The 22,775-nt window shown below is 35.6% G+C and overlaps 1 protein-coding gene across 7 annotated transcripts in view; it reads right to left on the bottom strand.

Moving 5' to 3' along the window:
* The window catches only part of LOC126726035 (uncharacterized), a 282,058-nt gene extending 266,564 nt beyond the window's left edge, over window positions 1–15,494 (bottom strand). For 5 of the 7 annotated variants that reach the window (XM_050431136.1, XM_050431133.1, XM_050431134.1 and 2 more), the window contains exons 1-4: window positions 15,293–15,430; window positions 14,804–14,818; window positions 14,520–14,632; window positions 14,148–14,223 (exon numbers count right to left, since the gene is read on the bottom strand). In XM_050431136.1, the coding sequence (XP_050287093.1) occupies window positions 14,148–14,223; window positions 14,520–14,632; window positions 14,804–14,818; window positions 15,293–15,308 (220 nt within the window). In that variant the 5' untranslated portion in view covers window positions 15,309–15,430. The other 2 variants (XM_050431138.1, XM_050431139.1) reach the window with 2 other exon arrangements.
* Between the last annotated feature and the right edge of the window lie 7,281 nt (window positions 15,495–22,775).

Here is a 22,775-nt window from a genome sequence, read left to right as displayed (position 1 = left end):
GGTTGGTGTTGTGGTTGTGGATTTTTTTTGTTGTTGCTATAGTTGTTGGTGTAAAAACATAGATTACTTTATTATGATGGAGTGTAAAATAAAGTATAGAATATAAGGTGTATTTTTAAAGTGATTATACAAAATAAGTAAATTGGATTTTGATAATGTAAAATAACTATTTTTTTGGAAGAAGCTAATGAGAATGCTATAATACTAAAACCAATATTCATACCATTAAACCAAGCACCATTCATTTTTGTGAAAAGTATCAAACTTTTCTTTGTAGAATGCTGTTGATACGATATTAACAACAACCCTTTTTTTGTAATTTATGCGTCATTTGATCACTTTGTGGGAAATCTAAAATTTTGATTTATAGCTGAAGAAGTGGGGTAAATTTTTTCCAAGTCAACTTCAACACCTTTTTGCTTTCAAGTTTGAACAGTGTTGTTCAATTCCATGATTAAGAATTTCTTGAACAAATGGTGTTTGCTCTTATATTGGTTTTCCCTTGAAAGATATCCATTCAACTCTTTCAAGTTCCAACAATATCATCTCATATTTCTATTAAATTAATTAACAATCTAACATAAATTTTATATTAGTTAATGAAGATTTTAACTAAAGTTGTTAATAATTAAATCACAATATAATGTCAAATTAAGAAATTCATAATTCAAAAACTAAATAATTAAGTCTCTAATGTTTTTAATTTCGTCAATAAAGTTTAATTGTTCAGCAGAAACAAAAGTCTCTATACAGTATCAACAACATTGTTTTGTTTACCAAAAAAAAAAAAAAAACAACATTGTTTTGTTTGGAAGGGGGAGGCTATATAGTATGGTACTATGGTATGGCATGGCATGACTGAAGGGAAAAGTTAAGTAATAAAATGTTTTTATCTTTTAGGAGCATTTTCAAAGAAAATAAAAAAATCACTTTATTGCCTAACTTTTCCCCTTCTCCCATGCCATCTCTTCTCACAATTTCCGTACGTGTATGTTGTGGTTGTGGACGCTACAAACGATGGTGCGTTTGAATTTGAAGTCCACTCTTTTTATTTTCTCTGCACCTAATAAAGGCCCTCTAGGCTCTGGCACAATATTCGGCCGTTTTTTATAATATACTGACCCACGAATATGGACATCATTATCTACTTGATTTGCCATTTTTGATCACACACATAGTCTCTCTCGGAGTGGCAAAAGGGATCTTACAGGCCGTTGCCAGAAATCAAAGAAACGTTTTTTGAAAAGACTAAAAGCACAGTAGAGTCTTAGCTCTCCTTCCTTGCTTTGTATTTCTATACATCTTAATCACCATGTCTCAGTCCATTCCAAACACACACACACACACTCTCTCTTTGCCTAATCTGTCTCGGTATTACTAAAGTATGTAATTTTTGCAGCCAAATTATATCAATACTGACTGAATAATATATTTCTCTAATAAGTATAAAATCTCACATAATTATGAAATACTTATATTTAATTGGAGTTTCTTTTTTATTTTCCAGCTTAATAATAGGGACAATTTTAAAGCTCTTTACAACTTATTTGTATCATACTTTTTTTTTTTTTTTTAATTTTAAATATGTCAATAAATTTATAATCCCGAATTGGGACTACAGATTAAAGGGAAATACTTATGTGCACTATTTTGAGTTCTTCGATCAAATTAAACTATGGGATTGTAGTGATCAAAGGCATCACAAATAATATTATAATTTTTTTTAACATTTAGTAATGACAGATTGAACTTTACTTTAAGTGTTTAATAAGACACAAATAGCCATTTCGTATCACATTTGACTTTATAGGGATTTTTCACTTCAAGTTATTCGTATCATGCAATTTTCTCTACTTATAAAATCTTAAATTTTGGCATTTGCCGAAACTTCTTTCAGCATTAACAATTTTCGACATCCCTCACAGTTTGTATTTAGCATTCATGATTCCAAGGAAAAAGAGCTATGCTTTTAGACTGTACACTTTCTAAATGGCAAAAATAGTTAAGTGAATGGTGAGGAAATTATATAAGACAATGTTATATATGTACGTTCAATTTACCTTTACAAATAGAAAATTGCCACAGATGTAAGTTTCTTTAAAAAGAGGTTTGTATGTACCAACAGTTCTCTATACGAATTCCATAACCTGCTTTTTAAGATTAAAAAAATTTCTTAGAGTTGTGGAAAAAAATTAATTCCTAATTTTCTTGGTTTTTTTAGGGCACGTACAGATCATTTCAACGTTGAGCAGAACAATACAAAACCCTATAGGCCAATAACATGATTAATACAAATCAATAATAAAAACAAGACAGAATACTGGAAAATATATTGTAAGATATGTCCATTTTTACTAAATGTACCATTTTCTTTTAGCTTTATAGGAAGGACTTATAGAATTTTTTTTGCTTCGTTTTTTCTTTTTGAGCAAAAGTTTAGTGAGAGAGGACTTGGCGTGCATTTGGTTGTTGTTGTACACGCATGTACCATTCTCCCTCTTACAAATACCCTTCTCTTCTTTCTTTTTTGCCTAAACAGAAAGCTCATTCCTCTCTCTTTCTCAAGCTCTTTCTTCTCCTTCTCTCTCACAGTCCCGTCAATCAATCGAACTCTCTCCTCTCTCTCAGTCATTTCAGAAGATGACTCACTGGGGACCAAAACTAGCAGCTGCTCTATATATATTGAGGAAAGGTGATTTCTAACCTAATCATATTTTCTTCTTTATAAATCTGTCTTTTGTCTTTCTTTCTCTCTTTCACTCTCATTTCAATAGTATTCTGTCTACGTCCTTACTCTACTCTTTTTATTTTCTATTTTAGATGGATGCCGATCGAACCTGAAGAAGGTTCTCTATGGTGACAAAACACATGGTATATTAAACTTTAAGTTGTTGTTGTTGTTGTTGTTGTTCTTCTTCTTCTTCTTCTTCTTTTGTTATATTTTGTTAAGAATGTTTGCTGAAATATCTCTTTTCGTGTTTTTGTTTTTGTTTTTGGGTTTAAGAATGCTTAGTTGAAAGAATCGGAAGAAAAGCTAAGTTGTTCGGGGAAAAGCTTAACGTTGAGGGAGCTCCCACACAATGCTCACCGCAAGAAGAAAATTGTTCGAAGAAGCAAGAAACTCAGACTCAGAGCACAGGAAATGGTGCCAAAGAAAGTCGGGAAGGTATTTTTTTTGTTTGTTTGTTAAGCATGTTTGTGTTTAGCTGATTTATATGTCATTAACTTGGTTTTTGTGTGTTAAATTTGCTAGGTGTGGAGGGAGCTCCCCCACAAAGCTCACCACAAGAAGAAAATGGTTCGAAAAAGCTAGAAACTCAGCCTCAGAGCACACCACACAAGGGAAATGTTGCCAGAGAAAATCGGGAAGGTATTTTTTTTTTTTTTCTGTAAAATATGTTTGTGTTTAGCTGATTTTATGTCATTAACTTGCTTTTTGTGTGTTAAATTTGCTAGGTGTTGAGGGAGCTCCCCCACAATGCTCACCACAAGAAGAAAATGGTTCGAAGAAGCGGCAAGGTATTTTTATTTTTATTTTTTTCTTCTGTAAAATATGCTTGTGTTTAGCTGATTTTGTATGCCATTAACTTGCTTTTTGTAGGTGCTCAAGGAGGGGCACTACTAAACAACCTAACAGCCATTACCGTGGGTCAAACTGTGCTGGACATGGGACTGAAAGGAGTTGGCCAAGCTATAAGCATTCATGATAAGTCTTTGGAGGAGGCTGCCAAGACCGTATGGGATTCCGTGACAGGATTGGATGCGGCTAAATTAATATCAATGGCAAATACAACTGCTAAAGTAACCGAAGTGACATGTGCGGAGGTGAAGGGAGTGAAGGAAGCATTAGACGAATTGATAGAGGTAAAAAACGATCTGAGGAAGGAATTGATGGAGGTTAAAAACGACCTGAGGGAAGCCAGAAACGAGTTGATGGGGGTGAAAAATGATGTGAAGGAAGTGAAAGCTCTTGTTGGTCCTCCCAAACCACCAAGCTCCGGCGGTGGCGGTGGCGGTGACGGTGGCAGTGGCAGTGGCGGTGGCAGTGGCAGTGGCAGTGACGGTGATGATGAAGATGGCGGTGATGGTAATGGTTGGGATTAGGGTTTGGATTAGGTTTGTTTTTTTTATAAGGTATAGGAGTAATTTAAAGGTTTTTTAGTTTAATGTTTTTGGAGCAAAACTTGTTTGCTGAAATATGATAACTTTCTTTTGTAATTATTATTATTATTTTTTTTTTAAGTGGTAAGATTAATATCCAATAGGTCGGCCCTATTACTCAAAATCGTTTAACTAATCCTTAATTCTGCTTCTTCATTTGTGTGTTTGCCTCAAATTAGCTTTAACCTAATTTTGTTCCTCCTATGCCTAGAAGTGTATGGCTTACTATTCACTTATTTAGGAAAATAATCATAAATAAAAGGTATGTATATCAATCATTAATTGATTTTGATACCTAGGTTTCAATCTTTTTTGTTTCAAACCCAACTTTGTTACCGAAAACATTCATTTCACGGCTCATTATAAGCTACTTAATGACTTGTATATTTTATTCAACTGAATACATCCAAAAATATATGTTAATCCCATTGTATGTGTGTGTTTTGTTTCAAACCCAACTTTGTTACCGAGACATTCATTTCATGGTCCTTTATGAGCTACTTTTTAATGACTTGTATATTTATTCAACTAAATACATCTAAAAATATATGTTTAATCCTTTTTTAAGAACTCGCAACTTTTATTTTATTTTATTAAAAAAAAAAACTTTTTTCAGAACTCAACTTTTTATCACCTTCGGTTTTTAAGTTTGTCTTTATTTATATGAACACAATAACAAGTGCAAAAGGGCTTGCCTAACAAAAAATCCATCACAAAGCACCTAGGGGTTGCGATTCATGTTGGCTTGTCTTATTTGCATTGTGTTATGTTGAGATAAGGGCATCTAGTTAAATAAATTGGCACAAACATGACATGTTTATTAAGACACAATCAATTGACATGGTTAATAAACATCTCGTGTTGAGTTGACACAAATACAACATTACTTATTTTAAAAATCATTCTTGCAAGCGGTTCAAATCCATTTTTCTCTGATCCTTTTATAAAAGGATTCATTTTTAATATTAAACAAGCTATGTAACCCAATTACAACTCATTTTACCCACTTCAAACATGACACATTTCAACCTATATGACCTTATTAATATTTTTTTAAAATTTAAATAAACAACTAATTACATACAAAATAATAACATCAAAATACCTATAAAGAAAAAAAAATTTAAAAGGTCAAAATATAACATCAAAGTACTTATAAAGCATGCAATCTAGAAGTTTATAATAACATCAAATACTTAAAACATACAATCTAAAAGGTAATAGATTAATCTAAAATAAAATAAATATATGATTATTCTATAGGTTAAATGAGTCATGTTAAAATAGGTTATTTTGTGTCGACACGAATGAATAATCATATCTTATTGTATCAAATGCATGTTAAGCAAATTAACTTGCAATTGACATGTTTTTTATCATGTTGGACACAACCCCTTAAGGCTAAACTTTAACTCTCAAAAACTTGTATCGTATTCATGAATCATGTCAAAAATATTGTCACCTCTAAAGGCACCTTTGAACTTTGAAATTTGGTTTCTTCCATATTTGATGGGAAAATGGTTTCATTAAGAGGCAGTTGAAAAGAGCCAAATGCCAGTCTTAACAATCACTACACGGTTGATATAACATTATTTGATCTCAATGTATAAGAATTTTCTTCATTTGAAATAAATTTATTTTGATTGTTCTAATTGAACATTACAAATGCAAAAGTGTATCAAGTATCACATCACTTAAAATTTCAAATGGGGTGATACTTTGTACTCTTTCAAATCAATAAATAATTTATTAGTAGTAAAATAGACTCCTCATATTTAGAATGAAATAAAAATACAATCATTTTTCTTAGGTTGATTTGATGAGTTATTTTTGTTTATTTTCAACAGTGTTTCATTTTTTTTTGATGAATTGAAATTTGTATTTAACAAAAAGAAAATTATAAGGAAACAAAATAGACAGTTTCACTTTCTACGTAACCATACAGTATATACACTACGAGGGCGACAACCCAGACCAAAAGAACCAAACCAATCTTGATTCTTAGAGCATTTAGCTAATTAATAAAAAAAACTTAAACATGTGAAAAATATGCCACATATACAGTGTTTCACATCTTCTTCTTCCTCTTCACAGTATTTCCCATCTAGTTTAATGAATTGAGAGCCGTGCAATTATCGTTCGAGAGTTGAAGATTAAAAATTTTAAAAATTATAAATAATCTCAACTTTTGAATCATAAAAAATAAAATAAAAATTAACCTAATCATATCTCATATTAAAAGAAGAGCGTATCTGATCATATTACAAGTTAGAAGTAAAAGTAATCATTTTGAACTAGTTTGGATTTCGTGCATTCGTTGACGTTAAAAGGGAAGCAACAGAAAAGACAACCAAAGAAAAAAATAAAATGGGCGTGTTGCCATATAGGGTGTACGGAAGCCGAGGGTTGGGCTATTTTAGTACAAGTTCAGTCCAGTAGAGCCGCATCAACAGACTACAGACTACTGCGATTGTGAGTGGTTCTCTTCTCAATAAAATTAAAAATATGCAATGCAAATTTTTTTCCGCACCAAACACCTGTGTTTTTATTTTATCTTATTGTTTACTAAAGAAAATGACTATTGTAGTTGACGGTCATGAAATAATATGTAGGAATTAGGATAGAATATTCAATGCGGTTCAGACAAAACGATAGAAATTGTTTTTTTTAGCGCCCAATATCCAAATCAATAAAGATATATTAGGATCACAAAATAAATTCACCTTATATAACTTAACTAATAACACTTGTAGCATTTCCATCATAACCTTTAAAAATTTTAACATTTAACGTCTCAAAAATTACTTTATCAATTTTAACAATTTATTTTACAATACACCTAATATCAAAAATTCTATTTTTTTATCATTTCGTTTAAAATAATATAAACTACTCATTAAAATAATAAAAAACAACTACACAAACCACATTTTACACCACAAGCATTAAAATAATAATATTTTTCTTAAGATCAGAGCTATAGTGCACTTTCAAAGATGAAAGCTCACTGTAGCACAGTTGCTAATTTTTTTTTAAGTTTAGCATGTTTGTTGTAACTTGCTTTTTGGTGCTTTTTACAAACTTTATGTTAAAATTTAGCATTTTTAATGAGAATGGTCGCATTGAGAATGGAAACCCACTACAATATGCAATTTTATTTTATTATTATTTTTTTAATGACTGTCTGATGTGATAAGCAAATTAGAGTGTTGTGAATTTGTTGCTGTGACCCTAGAAAAACTCATACCAACCCACAAAGATATCCCAAATCAAATTAATTGATACATCAAGCACGTTAACAAATAAATGGCGCGATAGTCCAAACAAAGTTAGGACTTGCAAAACCATTTAAAGCCCCAAAAAATCACTGGCACCATACTCTTTGTAACATATATAAAGACCGAATATCTGATATCATACATCCATCACTTAATAAAGCATGCTTTTCGGCTTTTTGAGTGGTAAAATAACCTGTTTGCTCAAATACCATCATCAATGTAAACGCCCTAATTCTAACTATTGTAATTTTGTAAGTTAAACAGCGAAGTACAAGACTAAACATTTATAAATACGTTCAAGCAAATTTTTTACCAAAAAAGTAACTGAAGATGAAGCATTGTTCTAACTAGATAATTGCTTACAAAATCTCTAAGCAATGGCATAATTTATAGATTTCAATCTTCTGCTAAAATTCGTGTAGTGAACAACAATACCACAGTTAAAAGGCTATTTGAATTGGGGACAATTGTACTCGCGGTATCTCTCACAATCATCATAACCTTTGCTAATGCACTGCATGATTGAAAAGAGAAAAACAATTGTTATAAACTTGAACAATCTCATGAATATGTAACACTAACTTGTTTGGTACAAAAGCAATGGTAACTGTTTCTTTTTTCTTTTCTTTTCTTTTTTTTTTTCTTTTTTTTTTTTGTTGAGAAGAAACTAATAACTTTTTGATAGATGTCTCAGTAGCAACCATCCCAATATGCAATCTTAGGGGATAGCATATAATTACTCTAGACTATATACCATTCCAAATCTCACTTCAAGGAAAAAAGAAAACGCAAATTCTAATTTGCAACTCACATTGCTTCTAGTTTCTTAGTTTTATTTAGTCATATTAAAAATAATGTTTTTAACCCTAAAAATGTAAGTACCACACCTTATCTGTCTCTAATTCTAGGTTTTCTTTTTTGTAATTTATGAAGTCTTGTAGCATAGTGTCGATTTTTTTTCATTATGTATAAAAAGAAGGCAATGATAAAAGCACACAACAGATTTCCCAAATTCATTACAATTATAGTTCTCAATTGCAAGATTGAATATTGTTCTTTATAAGGAAACAAACCAAACGAACTTGAAGATGACAAAAACAACAAAACATCATCCATTAGTTGATCAAGATTCATCAATCACACATAAAAAAAGATCCCCACATGACATAAGGGAGAGTCCCAATAATCCACGTATAATAATCATAAGCAAACGAGTTTTGGTTCATCTTTCTAGCAAACAAATTAAAGATTTACCTTTCACTTAAAGCAAAATATAAAGAATATATAGGGTCAATTCCGACTTGAAGTTGTGATTTTTTTTTTTGATAGGAACTTCAAGTCACAAATTAAATTAAAATTTGATATATAATAATAACATACATTTCATTAGCTCATGAGCGTCACATATATTACCCTTTCTCATTAGCAACTGAAGAAGAGGATGCAATTGACATATAAATATGGAATTCAGAGATACATCATTTCAACTTAAGTCCAAATAGACTTAAGGAGCATAGTCCAAGAGGTATTCCATCAAGATCTTTTACCATAAAATTGCTCAAAAAAAAATCACATTTATTGAATACTATAGTGCAATAAGAACACACATTTTAAAGGAAAAACATATCAAATATGCAACTTAGTTAAAGGGTGACATCACCTACCCCCTTCTCTTTCACACCTTATATTTATATATATAGCATAGTTTTTTTTTGGTAAAATATATATAGCATAGTTAGCCACTCAATACATTAGTTTCTCCATCAAGATCATTCTTTTAGCCCCCATGATGCCAAATTTTCATCTTTTCAACACGAGATGAAAATATGATGTGTAACTGGCATTACCTACTCCCCCCCTCCCTCTCCTTACGCTCTCTCTCCACATGAATTTTTTTTTCTGTTCTCTTCCGAACCCATAACTTCTTCTCCTTCTTCTTCTCTCTCCATCTCTTAACAAAAAAAAAAAAGCTTCTTGGTACTTTTACACACATTTGCAAAGATATTTATTATATGTTAAGCCGTTTGAAAATTTTGCGTGGGTGTGTGAAGATAGCCCTTTTAGCCCTTGTAACCCCAAAATTTCATAATTCTGCATTGATTTTAACACAAGATGATGTAGCCAGATTTGAAAAGTTGCCTACATATGTTCATTTAATGGCAAGGATTTGAAAAAGTATTTATCAACTAAACAAGCTAATCTAGACATCAGATTATTTATCAACTGAACATGTTAATGCAAGATAGATAAAATGCTGCAAGAAATTGAGAATAGTGCTAGCATGAAATTCCTGATAGGTATATAAGGCCAAAGTTTATCCCTACCCAATTGGCAAGCATTGCACCCAGATACTCCTCTTACAAAGGTTGGCACTTCTCTCTCTATTTCTTTTTTTTTTTTTTTTTTTGATATATTACACATGCATCCAATGAATCTTAAACTCTTGATTCCACCTTTATCTTATACAAGCAAAGGAGATGCTACTTGAGATAGACCAAACTCTTGGCAGACTGTCGTTAATGTTACTACTCAAACAACCCTAATCAGAACCTAAATGCCCCCACATATATTCCTTGTCAAATAGTCATCAAAATTCAAATTTTACAAACTCCATTTCATTCTACAAAGCCTAACCCCTAATTTCTTCAATTTATAAAATTGACTGGGGACCATGCTTCATGCGGAAATTACTGGTTTGGATCTCCCCTTCCCCCTTCCATTGGGGCTAAAAGTAAAAAAACTTATAAAAAAATTCCTCAGTTTCTTCTACAACATTAAAACCTAAATCCACAAGGAAAAGAATTTCTCCAATCTGTCCTCCGATCCTATATTTTAGCCAAATCAATACCCATACTATATACCACCCGTCAGGTTGCAGCCTAGTGGTTGGAGGCGTGGGATGAGCTATAAACCCAAACATCGTAGATTCAATCCCATTAGGAGTTCCTCTAGATACACGGTTTTGGAGGGCAGGGTTGTGTATCCTTGGTTTACTCCCTAGGGATGGGTCCAAAGAGCCCTGCCTTGGTGAGGTTCCACGCCATCCAAAAATACCCAAACTATACCATTGTTATTATTTACAATTAATAATGAAGCAAAGAGAAATAAATAATTCATTTGGTGTCCAACATTGACACTGCTGTCAACTCGATTCTTTATTCATCGGATTTAAAATGGAAACAAAAAAAAAATTATCAGAAAACTCAATAGACAGGAATTTTATAATAGGACTCCGATTAAGAATTAATTTAAACCACACCTTTCAAGCCATAAACTATGAATTCCTTATAACTCAGTTATATCATAGAAACAGAATATTTAGAAGTTTCTTAAATAAACACAGTTTACCTCTTTGTATGACTTATAAATTATCCTGCACATCGGCAAAACCTTGATCATTGAAAGATTTCTCCCACCCTGAAATAAAAGGTAAGAACCAGCACGCCCCCATCCACATATGCAACAAAAACATTTTAAAATGAAAATAAAAATGCATAAATGAGAATTAAACATTAAGATAGAAGATTTGACAGCTTCAATTGGAGAAAGAAACAAACACCAGCATTAAAAAGGCCAGACTTACCCTTCCGTAATTCAGCCAAGGGTTGATGTTTTGGGTCTGCAGAAATGATGCATGAGAAAAGATAAGTTGAACCGTAGATAACTAAACTAAGACAGCTATATAAAGATCAAATGGTAACGCATTAGGTGTTTTCTGCATCAAATAAATATCAATGAATAACTGTTTTGCTAAGTAGATATCAGTGAAAAACCAGACCATGAGAAATTCCAATGGCTAGAGCTTGTTGGCTGTTAATATGTGACAATGAAGAATTGAATTATATTGGGCTAATTTACATAAACTAAACTACACAGCTCATTCTTAAAATTAATAAACCATGATTGAACAAAAAATTAAGAATTGAATTAAGCTTTCATTTGGCTTGTGCTAGACAATAACAAAAAATTCTAGTGGAACGTCTTTAGAATCCATAAAATGATAATTCACCAGGAATGATTCATTTATCAACTTCAAGCTCTATCCTTAAACTAAGTTGAGTGTCCACAAATTGTTGTAGGAAGAAGGCAGAAAGAAAAAAATATATTTTAATTTAGAATTTATTTGTTTTTAGAGCCAATTGTATACTTATTTTCAGTATTAGTAGTCAATTATGTTTATTAATATTTTTATTTAATTTCATAGAGTTAGGGGTATTAAGGAAATTTAATAATTGGGATTTTTGTGTCATTTAGAGTTAGGTTTTCAATTAGAATTAGAGTATCCTACTCTCAGCTTGGTTTTTAAATACCTCTCCATCCATAGCTAACCGCCCTATAGCAAGCTCTGTCCCTAAACTAAGTTGAGTGCCCACATCTTGTAGAAGGAAGAAGGCACTCAAAGGAAGTTACAATCTTATTAATGTATTGATGTGGAAAAAAGAAAAGAAAAAATATTTTAATTTATAATTTATTTGCTTTTAGAGTCAATTGTATAGTTATTTTCAGTATTTAGTAGTTAATTGTGCTTATTAATATTTTTATTTCATTTCATAGAGTTAGGAGTATTTTGGTAATTTAATAATTGGAATTTCAGGGTCATTTAGAATTAGGTTTTCAATTAGAATTAGAGTATCCTATTCTCAACTTCGTTTATAAATGCCTCTCCATCCAAATCTAATTGCCCTATAGTGTTACTTCTACAATGCGAGTTCATGAAGCGATTGGAAAAACTTGGTATATTTATCCCCTTCCTTTAGCCAAAGCATCTGAGACTTTTGCCTCTAGCTTATTTCCTCAAACAACAAGTTTTCTCAAGTTCTGCGATGGCCAATTTCCATTGCATCTTTTCATGATCAGTCTATCCTACTTGATCACATCCAATGACTATATGCAAGCTAGCAATGTGTTTTTCCTTCTTGTTACATTTCCAAACTCCGTTTCATTCCACCTTTGCAAATCTAACTTTAGAGTCTTCAACTTATAGGGCAAAACAAAGCTAGGCGAGCCCTAAAAATGATAAGATTCCCACAACCCCCTCATCCTATCAATAAATCCTTCAGCTTTTACCCACATGTTTTCAAATCTAACAGGCTCCAACCCCATTGCAAAACCTACACTCTAGAAGAATAGGAAAATAGTTACATAGTAACTATGGAAGATGCCTCAGAACTATTTTTAGTTGGACTTCGAAAATTATGGATGTCTTGCGCCGTAAAAACTTTAAGACTTTATGGGCTTGGGAAATAGTTAGATCTTTAGATCATATGGTTAGATATATCTAACCAAGACTGTGGAATCTGCTGTGAAGGAAGTCAATGCATGACTCTTTGGTGCCAACACCACCAATCCTTTGATCACCTGAGTCCTATCCACTCGCACGGCTCTCTACCTTCCGGTATTATCATTGAACCTTTGTTTCTTGTATCGCTGATTCTCCATACTCCATCACCACAATATACCACCCCGAGAATTTCTATTATTTTGAATACAAAACACCTTCCTAACTTCCCAGCATGACATGATAAAACTATAGTCCAGAGGCAGTGCAATTACTTTCACCAACAATGAGCTTAACCACTGGCTCCTTCCCCACCTAAAATCATATTATTCATGCTATTAGTCCCCCGTCCAATGATGCGTGACCCATACATCCTCTCACTCTCAGACTCTCTTCAAGGATAACTTCAAAGGATTTCGATTCAACATGGAAAAAAAAATGCCTTCTTCCCATTTCTTAGATTCAGAAAAAGTTCTAGATGTTCGGTTCTCTCTGTACATCACTAATCTCCTTGTGAATCACTAGATCTATAAGTTCTTTAGGATTTCATTTTATTATGAGTGCTAAGGAATTGTGGTCTCTTATTTTTTGTTTGAGTGGGATGAGTTCGGTTATTCCAAGATTAGTGCTAGAATTATTTAGCATGTTGGAAGGGACATTTTAACAAGAGGTACAATGCTGCAACCTGGAAGATTGGAGCATTTGGAGGGGCCGAACACACACTCATTTATATGGTAGTCCTACATTCCAAAACTATTCTTGAATAACGTAAGCCTCCTTCTCTAGCTATTATATGCATGCCACCAGTAAGATGTGATCCAGGGGCCCCCTATTATTCTCCCTTAACATCTTAGCCTAGCTATCGTAAGTTGAACAACAAAGCATGAGACCAACTTAACCAACGCCCCCCCACCCCCCCCCCCCCCCCCCCAAAAAAAAAAAAAAAAAACCCCTTATAAAAAGTAAACCTTTATCCATTGTTTACATAAAAATTGGTCAATCTAAACTATCAGGAATGATAGACCACCAAAAAAATAAATGGCAAACAACTCGTGCAACTCCTAGGAAATCCTCCTCCCCCACAGATTATTTATTTATTTATGTTTTTGAACTTGGCATTTCACTATTTGATGGATCAAAACTTGTATTAGACTGAATTATGACACCTTGAAATACAATCCAATATAAAGGTCTTTTCTTTGTTTTCCTTCTAGACTTAGTATGTAAATCATGCAAATAAAAAAATTTGTTTATAAGAAATAAGATTATAGATTTTCTTGAATAAAATTAAAAAAACCAACCCATCTGAAGAGCACTAAGCAATCATCAGTTTGTTCTTTAATATATAGAGGCAAAAGTGACACCTAAAAGACAACAAGAAAGCTTCTGAGAATCAACAAGAACCAAAACAAAGTAACAGATTTACAAACCCCTCTTAAAATCACGGCATTCTTCATAGCCTTCGAAGTATAAATCACAGCAATCATTAAAAGTACTATTTCTGCACTGCATAACCAAACAAAGAAAAATTATGAAAAAAACTGCCCCACAATTAGGAGTAGAACAAAGAAAAAGGAAGCAGAAAAAAAAATTACAATAACTGAACAGAATAGAGAAATTATAAAAAGAGCATATTTTTCTTTAACAAATTTTCAACCGCTTTGATCCTACCATTTGGCATGTTTTCAGAACAAATCATATTCTAAAAGAATTCATCATTTCATAACAAATTTTAAAGAAAAAAACTATATAAACTATAAGTATAACCCTTCCAAATGACTCTCAACTGTGAAAAAACGTACCTCATCATACAATTCGTGTATAATCGCGCACATAGTGCTTGAGCCTGGTCCCCGTCCCGATATGGCCTTCGTGAATTTACCCAAAATAACCATAATTAAAACGTTTCTAGTAACTACAAAGGTAGAGAAGACACAAGGGTCAAGGTAAGTAGGTAACAACATATAAAGCAACAGATCACAAACATAAAATAAAATTAAAAAAAAAAAAAAAGCAGCTAAGGCACCAGGAGGGATCAAGCACTAGTCTTTGTTTGATTAACAACAAAATACACTTTCACACTTACGTTTGGAAGAATTTCCTGCCAAAAAAAAACAAAAACAAAATTCAGCACAAACAATATCTAAAATAACTAATTAAAGCATAAAAATAGATCAAATTTGCAACAGAGAGAGAACTAAAGCTCATATAAAACATCAATTACTGTGATACATTATGCACAGAGGAGAGGAACAGCTAAATCAAATACTATAATGAAAACGTGCCAGTAAAGTTTTGTCTTTTCAAATACATACATATATATATATATATATATATATATATATATATATATATATATATATATAACACAAACACAAACAGCAACAGCCAGCACATAGTCTTTTATTTTGCATTCGAATCGGATAATATTCAAAATTGGAGAAACTATCAAATCGACCAAAAGGGTTTCGAAAAATTATTGCTTTTTTTGTGAGAGGGCTAAAAAAAAAAAAAAAATTATACATATAGTGAAATTATCTTCGGAAAAAAGAGGAAGAAAAAAAAAATTAGAGACCTTTAGAACAAGACATGGCTCCTCGTGCAACAACACCGAATCTGAGGTGGGTTTTTTCTGTAATTCGTAATTCTTTTAGTCTCAAAAAAAATACTGCAATAACAAAACTAATTACATTACATAAAGGCAAACCCCAAATTTTACCCTGCCTCCCTCAATATATAGTCACACAGACACCGGGCGGTTTGCGGGAAGTGCAAACCTTCACGTGTGCGAGACTATATATATTTTATTTATTTATATATAATATATATAATTTATATCTATCTATTCAAAAATTAATTTTTTTTGAGGAAAAAGTAAATAAATTTATTAAGGAAAATCATATTAGAATGCATTATCCAAATCCAGTTGTAGATTTTCTAATAACACAGCATTGGTATCTGTAGTTAAAATTGCTCTTCTAACAAGGGGCGTGAGCAAGCTTATTACTAGACATGACAAAACGGGTTAGACCCGTTTGACCTGCAACCTGTTTGACCTGTAACCCGATTGACCTGTTTAAAAATGACCCGTTTTGACCCGTGACCCGTTTTGACCCGCGATTCGATTGGCCCAACTCGAACCCAAACCCGATCCGCACGTTTTGCCACGTTTACCAATGTTGAGTAAATTGAGATTGAGGTGTAATTTTTATAAAATATTTACTTATTCTTTTTTACTTAATATGTTATGTACTCTATTATAGTTTGTAATTTTTTACTTGCCACCTTCATTTTCTCTTCCTACTTTAAATAGATTCAAGATTATACCAAGATTAGTTTCTAGAAAGCTAGAACAAGAGTTGCACCAAATTTGGGTATCAATTCAAGTGTTTAGTGGTAATTGGTAACAATATCACTAGTGAGAATCTAATCACAATTAAGGAACTCATAAACAATTGACAGATTGCATCTATTTCCCAAAAAAAAAAAATTGTTTGAAAAATACGGGTCAACTCAACCCGACTCACGACCCGACTCAACCCGCGACCCGTTTGACCCATTTTAAAAATGACCCGTTTTGACCCGTGACCCGTTTGACCCGCAAACCTGATTGACCTGACCCGAACCCGACCCGACTCGTCCGTTTTGCCACGTCTACTTATTACCACCCTTTTAATATGATTGAAACTACATATAACCATAGAACTTTTAACAATCCTAATCTCCTCAATGATGTGCCCAAACATAGTAGTATTAGGCCTGAGCTTGTTAACTGCCTCAATGGCCATAACAACCTATATTTATATCTATTTATATAATCTACTAGCCATCATCATATGAGGCTTTTTATTATTATTATTGGATTTAGTGTCATAATTTTTCATAATTTGAGATTTATTCGTTTATTTACACATTTGCAAACTATGCAATGAGGCGTTTTTTTAGAGTCATATTGTTTTCAACATATATATATATATATATATATATATATATATATATATATTGTAGGGACACGATTCTTTAACGGCCCAACAACGATGTTGGGCTCGCACGTAGAAAATCCCTCACAATACGATTTGTAGAGAGTGGGCTTGAAAGGCTGGCGTTTGGTCGCAGGGCGTTGGTCCAGACCGGACGTTAGGGAAACCCAGATAAGAAAAGGCTCCAGACTGGATATCCAAACCCTACAGCTTTGTAACTTGAGGGATTGGGCTCCTCGGATCATGTCCGAGGAGCACTAATGGTTCCTCCGGTTACCCGACGATGGGTTTTTCATGGTGGTGCGCATATATTGTCCAGTCATTCTCATCCCTGAAGTTTTTCTCAGGAAGTGAGATCAGGATCCCTTACTTCGTTACCTTACGTTTTCTTTTATACTATCCTACGTTCGTTGTCCCTCGTCCACGTGTAGGGTCAACTTTTCCAGGACAGATATTTGTCCCGTCAGTCTAATCCCGAAATTGTTGGAGATGGTTAATAAAGCCTAAGAATCCGGTTCTGTTAGGTGCAGTGTCATATCAGTGAAGGGTATTAAGGACAATTTCCTTGAGATATTTTTGATCTTTAAAGTTTGCTCGTATGCCACTTTCATCAATGAGATTTTGGATCTGCCGAGGACTAAGCTGTCCTCGGCCATATCTCCGGGCCCTTTTGTGCTTCTTATTTTGGAGCTTGGGCCATGGCCTTCTTCAGCTTGGGCCTGTGGATTCTCCCTGAGCAAGTGGGCCTGGCCCATAAATTATCGGGCCCCACAATAGCCCCTCAAAACCCTGCTGTCCAACATCTTGGTTGGAAAGGTGGGTTTTGGTGACACCTGGGCCTTATTATGGTTCATTTATTTCAGCCCTTGAATGACGCTGGCGACCCTTCACCAACCGAGAGAATGTACCGGTCTACGAGCCGTTCCCCTGAATTTGCGCACGTTGCCATTATGCCGTTTGGTTATCCGAAGCGTGTCTTTAATATCTTCCCATTTACGAGACCTCCCAGATCTAACGGTTACTGATGGCGTGGGAGAACGAAACGGCGCATTCTTCTTTATAGATTTCCCTGGGGATCTGAACGTGTTATATACCCTTTTCTTCGTCCCCTATATAAAGAGAGAAAACAAAAGGTGATTTTCTCATATCTGAATCCCTCGGGCTCTTCTCAGAGTTCACTTCTTCCCTCTGATTATTCCCTATCCAATAATACGTCCACCATAGTAGTCAGCCATGAATAAACCATTCCTTTCCCAGAAACACCATGTCCTAACAAAGCTTGAGATGGCTCGGTCGGGGCAAGGATGGCGGAGACTCAAGATTTGCCTCCCCATTCTTTTAGCCAAAATCCAAAGCAGGGACTCGTCACATCCCACTTCCGGTGTGACTGAGTCGAAAACCTCCATTATCATCTCCACCCGCTCTCTCATGAGCATATCTAATATGGCACCAGTGTGCCAAGAGTTAGGATTGAGGCAGGGACTAAATGCCCTTGCTTCTTCCTCTCTTCGTTCACTGGCGCCATCCTTTGATTCCCTTTCTCCCTCTTTTGCTCCTTTCTCTTTCTTTTCATTTCTTCCCTCTTCTTCTCCTCCTTCCTACTCATGTCCTCCATATTCTTTATCCATCTCCTCCATCCTCTTCTTCCTTTGCACTCCTCAGTGACAAGAGCTTGCTGAAGTGCTTCCATGTGTTCCAATTCTTCTTCCTTCTCCTTCATCTTTTCTATATAAGGTTCTTCTCCTGATATGAGCAGTACTGAGGCAGAGATTTTAGAGAGACTTTGAAGGCGAGTTTGAAAGACACCTGACTGTTTACTTATCTGTATTACGGATGTTATTACTGCTTCGGCAGTTCACTTTTTGTATAGGCTTGTTTAAGCCCTTCTTTGTACGTTGTAATAATTTTTCATATTAATAAAAGTTATTGTTATTCTATTTTGCATGTTCTGTTTATATGTTTTAATAAATTTGCAAGCACTGCTCGGCACAATAGTATAGCATTTGAATCAATGACGACTAAGGCCAAAATACTCGCTAATAAAAAGACGCCACAATAACTTTAACAAAATTATTATTTGACATAACAATCCGACCAGTGAGGAACGAGACTTACCTTAAAATTAACCGAGATGGGGACTAAGTGCTCGATAAGGTGTAAGAAGTAGTTATCCGAGGACATGTCACCCTCCCAATGAACAGTTTCCTTAGGCTAACGATCATCAGGTCGTTTCGCCATCTTCTTAACACACTGGCCTTAACCTTTTCCAGTATTTGAGCCGAGAAACTTCTCCATCCGAGTAGTTGATTTCCCAAAAGGCCTGAGTCCGAGGACTTCGCAAAGCCTGGGTTTTGTTTGAGACTTATGCTTTTTCTTTTATGTACTTGGTTTCCCCATAGGCTTGAGTCCGAGGACCATGCAAGTCCTAGGTTCTGTCCAAGACTTATGTTTTTCTCAATACTTGGTTTCCCCATAGGCTTGAGTCCGAGGACCATGCAAGTCCTAGGTTCTGTCCAAAACTCTGAGTTCAGATTCTCCCTTTCATCAGGCATTTCCCAAGGCGCCGAGCAGGAGTTGTCCTCGGCAACGGCTATTTCTCGGCGTGGGCCACAGTCCTTGGGCCCTCACGCAGAGCGGGCCTGGGCCGCGAATTCACTTAGCCCATGAATTAAGAGATATTTCTGCAACCTTTGGCCACGCGGTACTCTCTGACATCCCAATGATCGAGGTGCGCCTTTACGAGGCTTCTTTAATCTTGTGGTTGCAGTTGACGTTGGAAGTTGAGCTAGAACCATTTTGTCTGTAGCGTTCCTTGGGACGCTGCGTGAGTTGACTGCCACCACCTTATCTTTTCAAATAAATAGGAGGGAGAGAGAGTTGCTTTATATACGCACAAATCCTTCAGTTTTCTCCCACATCATAAATCCCATATCTGGTGCTATCCTCCCTTAGCATAACATGTTTGAGGTGAGGGTTGGGAAGAAAGAACTCTCTCCGCCACAGAAGCGCCGTGTCCTCATGAGACTCAAAATAGTAAGGTATGGGCATAGGAAGCATAAGTTCAGGAGAATACTCTATTTCGACCGAGGGGGAAGGGTGTCTCTCCCTCTTTTAGCCAAAATCCGAAGCAGGTTCTGTTCATGCCAGAATTTTGGTGTGTCAGAAGAAAGGTTCTCCGCCATCAGCGCCTCCGCCTTGTGGCAGGCGAATATTTAGAGAAAGCCCCTCAACTTCCCACTCCCTGCACCTCTCCTTCAACGGTGTCAGGTTCAAGTTGGGTTTCTTTTGCTGCCTGAGTCATGGGCATGTAAAAGCATTGAGGAAGAATAATGTCTTGGAGCAGTAGCCAACCTCTCTTCTGACCCACCTCATCGGCTTTCTCTTATTTTCTTGTATTTTTCTTTTTGGCTATGTAGTTAACCCTAGTAGCCAACCTATCGTCTGTACTGCTCCTCGGCTTTGTTTTATTTTTTGTATCTTCCTACTCAATTATGTAGTGAGCTCTGACATACGCTGATTCCAGCTTTTTATTGTACGCTGTACCACTTCTTTGTTTTAGTAAAAATAGAAATTTATTTGCATATTTTGAGTACTGATCTTTTGGGCAACATTACTTTGTGAATGGGTGTGCTCCATGTGGATGTTGCTTCCAGAATATTTAGAGTAAGATATCTTGAAACATAATCTAACTTAATTCTAATTTACCAGTACTACCAGGCATTATATCGATGATTCATAGTAAATCAAACTTAGGAAACTAACCGGGGTAACAGTTAAATATTCTGTGATAAACGCGTGAATACCGTCCAAGACTGATAATCTCTAAATAATCCATCCGAGCTGTCGACTGGGAAGTAGGGAACTCCGACTGTGCTTTTGTGTACTTGGTTTCCCCATAGGCTTGAGTCCGAGGACCATGCAAGGCCTTGGTTTTGTCCAAAACTTTTGGTGTTTCTTTTGTGTACTTGGTTTCCCCATAGGCTTGAGTCCGAGGACCATGCAAGGCCTTGGTTCTGTCCAAAACTTATGATTTTTCTTTTGTGTACTTGGTTTTCCCATAGGCTTGAGTCCGAGGACCATGCAAGGCCTTGGTTCTGTCCAAAACTTATGATTTTTCTTTTGTGTACTTGGTTTCCCCATAGGCTTGAGTCCGAGGACCATGCAAGGCCTTGGTTCTGTCCAAAACTTATGATTTTTCTTTTGTGTACTTGGTTTCCCCATAGGCTTGAGTCCGAGGACCATGCAAGGCCTTGGTTCTGTCCAAAACTTTTGGTGTTTCTTTTGTGTACTTGGTTTCCCCATAGGCTTGAGTCCGAGGACCATGCAAGGCCTTGGTTCTGTCCAAAACTTATGGTTTTTCTTTTGTGTACTTGGTTTCCCCATAGGCTTGAGTCCGAGGACCATGCAAGGCCTTGGTTCTGTCCAAAACTTATGATTTTTCTTTTGTGTACTTGGTTTCCCCATAGGCTTGAGTCCGAGGACCATGCAAGGCCTTGGTTCTGTCCAAAACTTTTGGTGTTTCTTTTGTGTACTTGGTTTCCCCATAGGCTTGAGTCTGAGGACCATGCAAGGCCTTGGTTCTGTCCAAAACTTATGATTTTTCTTTTGTGTACTTAGTTTCCCCATAGGCTTGAGTCCGAGGACCATGCAAGGCCTTGGTTCTGTCCAAAACTTATGATTTTTCTTTTGTGTACTTGGTTTCCCCATAGGCTTAAGTCCGAGGACCATGCAAGGCCTTGGTTCTGTCCAAAACTTTTGGTGTTTCTTTTGTGTACTTGGTTTCCCCATAGGCTTGAGTCTGAGGACCATGCAAGGCCTTGGTTCTGTCCAAAACTTATGATTTTTCTTTTGTGTACTTGGTTTTCCCATAGGCTTGAGTCCGAGGACCATGCAAGGCCTTTGTTCTATCCAAAACTTATGATTTTTCTTTTGTGTACTTGGTTTCCCCATAGGCTTGAGTCCGAGGACCATGCAAGGCCTTGGTTCTGTCCAAAACTTATGATTTTTCTTTTGTGTACTTGGTTTCCCCATAGGCTTGAGTCCGAGGACCATGCAAGGCCTTGGTTCTGTCCAAAACTTTTGGTGTTTCTTTTGTGTACTTGGTTTCCCCATAGGCTTGAGTCCGAGGACCATGCAAGGCCTTGGTTCTGTCCAAAACTTATGGTTTTTCTTTTGTGTACTTGGTTTCCCCATAGGCTTGAGTCCGAGGACCATGCAAGGCCTTGGTTCTGTCCAAAACTTATGATTTTTCTTTTGTGTACTTGGTTTTCCCATAGGCTTGAGTCCGAGGACCATGCAAGGCCTTGGTTCTGTCCAAAACTTTTGGTGTTTCTTTTGTGTACTTGGTTTCCCCATAGGCTTGAGTCCGAGGACCATGCAAGGCCTTGGTTCTGTCCAAAACTTATGATTTTTCTTTTGTGTACTTGGTTTCCCCATAGGCTTGAGTCCGAGGACCATGCAAGGCCTTGGTTCTGTCCAAAACTTATGATTTTTCTTTTGTGTACTTGGTTTCCCCATAGGCTTGAGTCCGAGGACCATGCAAGGCCTTGGTTCTGTCCAAAACTTATGATTCTTCTTTTGTGTACTTGGTTTCCCCATAGGCTTGAGTACGAGGACCATGCAAGGCCTTGGTTCTGTCCAAAACTTATGATTTTTCTTTTGTGTACTTAGTTTCCCCATAGGCTTGAGTCCGAGGACCATGCAAGGCCTTGGTTCTGTCCAAAACTTATGATTTTTCTTTTGTGTACTTACTTTCCCCATAGGCTTGAGTCCGAGGACCATGCAAGGCCTTGGTTCTGTCCAAAACTTTTGGTGTTTCTTTTGTGTACTTGGTTTCCCCATAGGCTTGAGTCCGAGGACCATGCAAGGCCTTGGTTCTGTCCAAAACTTTTTGGGTACTTATTTGCTTTTTTCGCAGGTCAGCCCCTTGGCCATGACTGGGAGAGTTGATTTGAGGTCGGAAGCCCCTAGAGCTGTTCGTGCCGCTGGTACTATAGGATGTAAGCCCTGGCACAGGTTTATATCGGAGCGACAACTGCAGGTCACCGGAGATGGGAAAAACTCGCGAATCTCTGCTTG

The sequence above is a fragment of the Quercus robur genome, chromosome 5, assembly GCF_932294415.1.
Source record: "Quercus robur chromosome 5, dhQueRobu3.1, whole genome shotgun sequence".
Classification (NCBI taxonomy): domain Eukaryota; kingdom Viridiplantae; phylum Streptophyta; class Magnoliopsida; order Fagales; family Fagaceae; genus Quercus; species Quercus robur.
The sequence above is the reverse complement of the archived record's forward strand: the minus strand, read 5'-3'. Positions and strand labels throughout refer to the sequence as shown.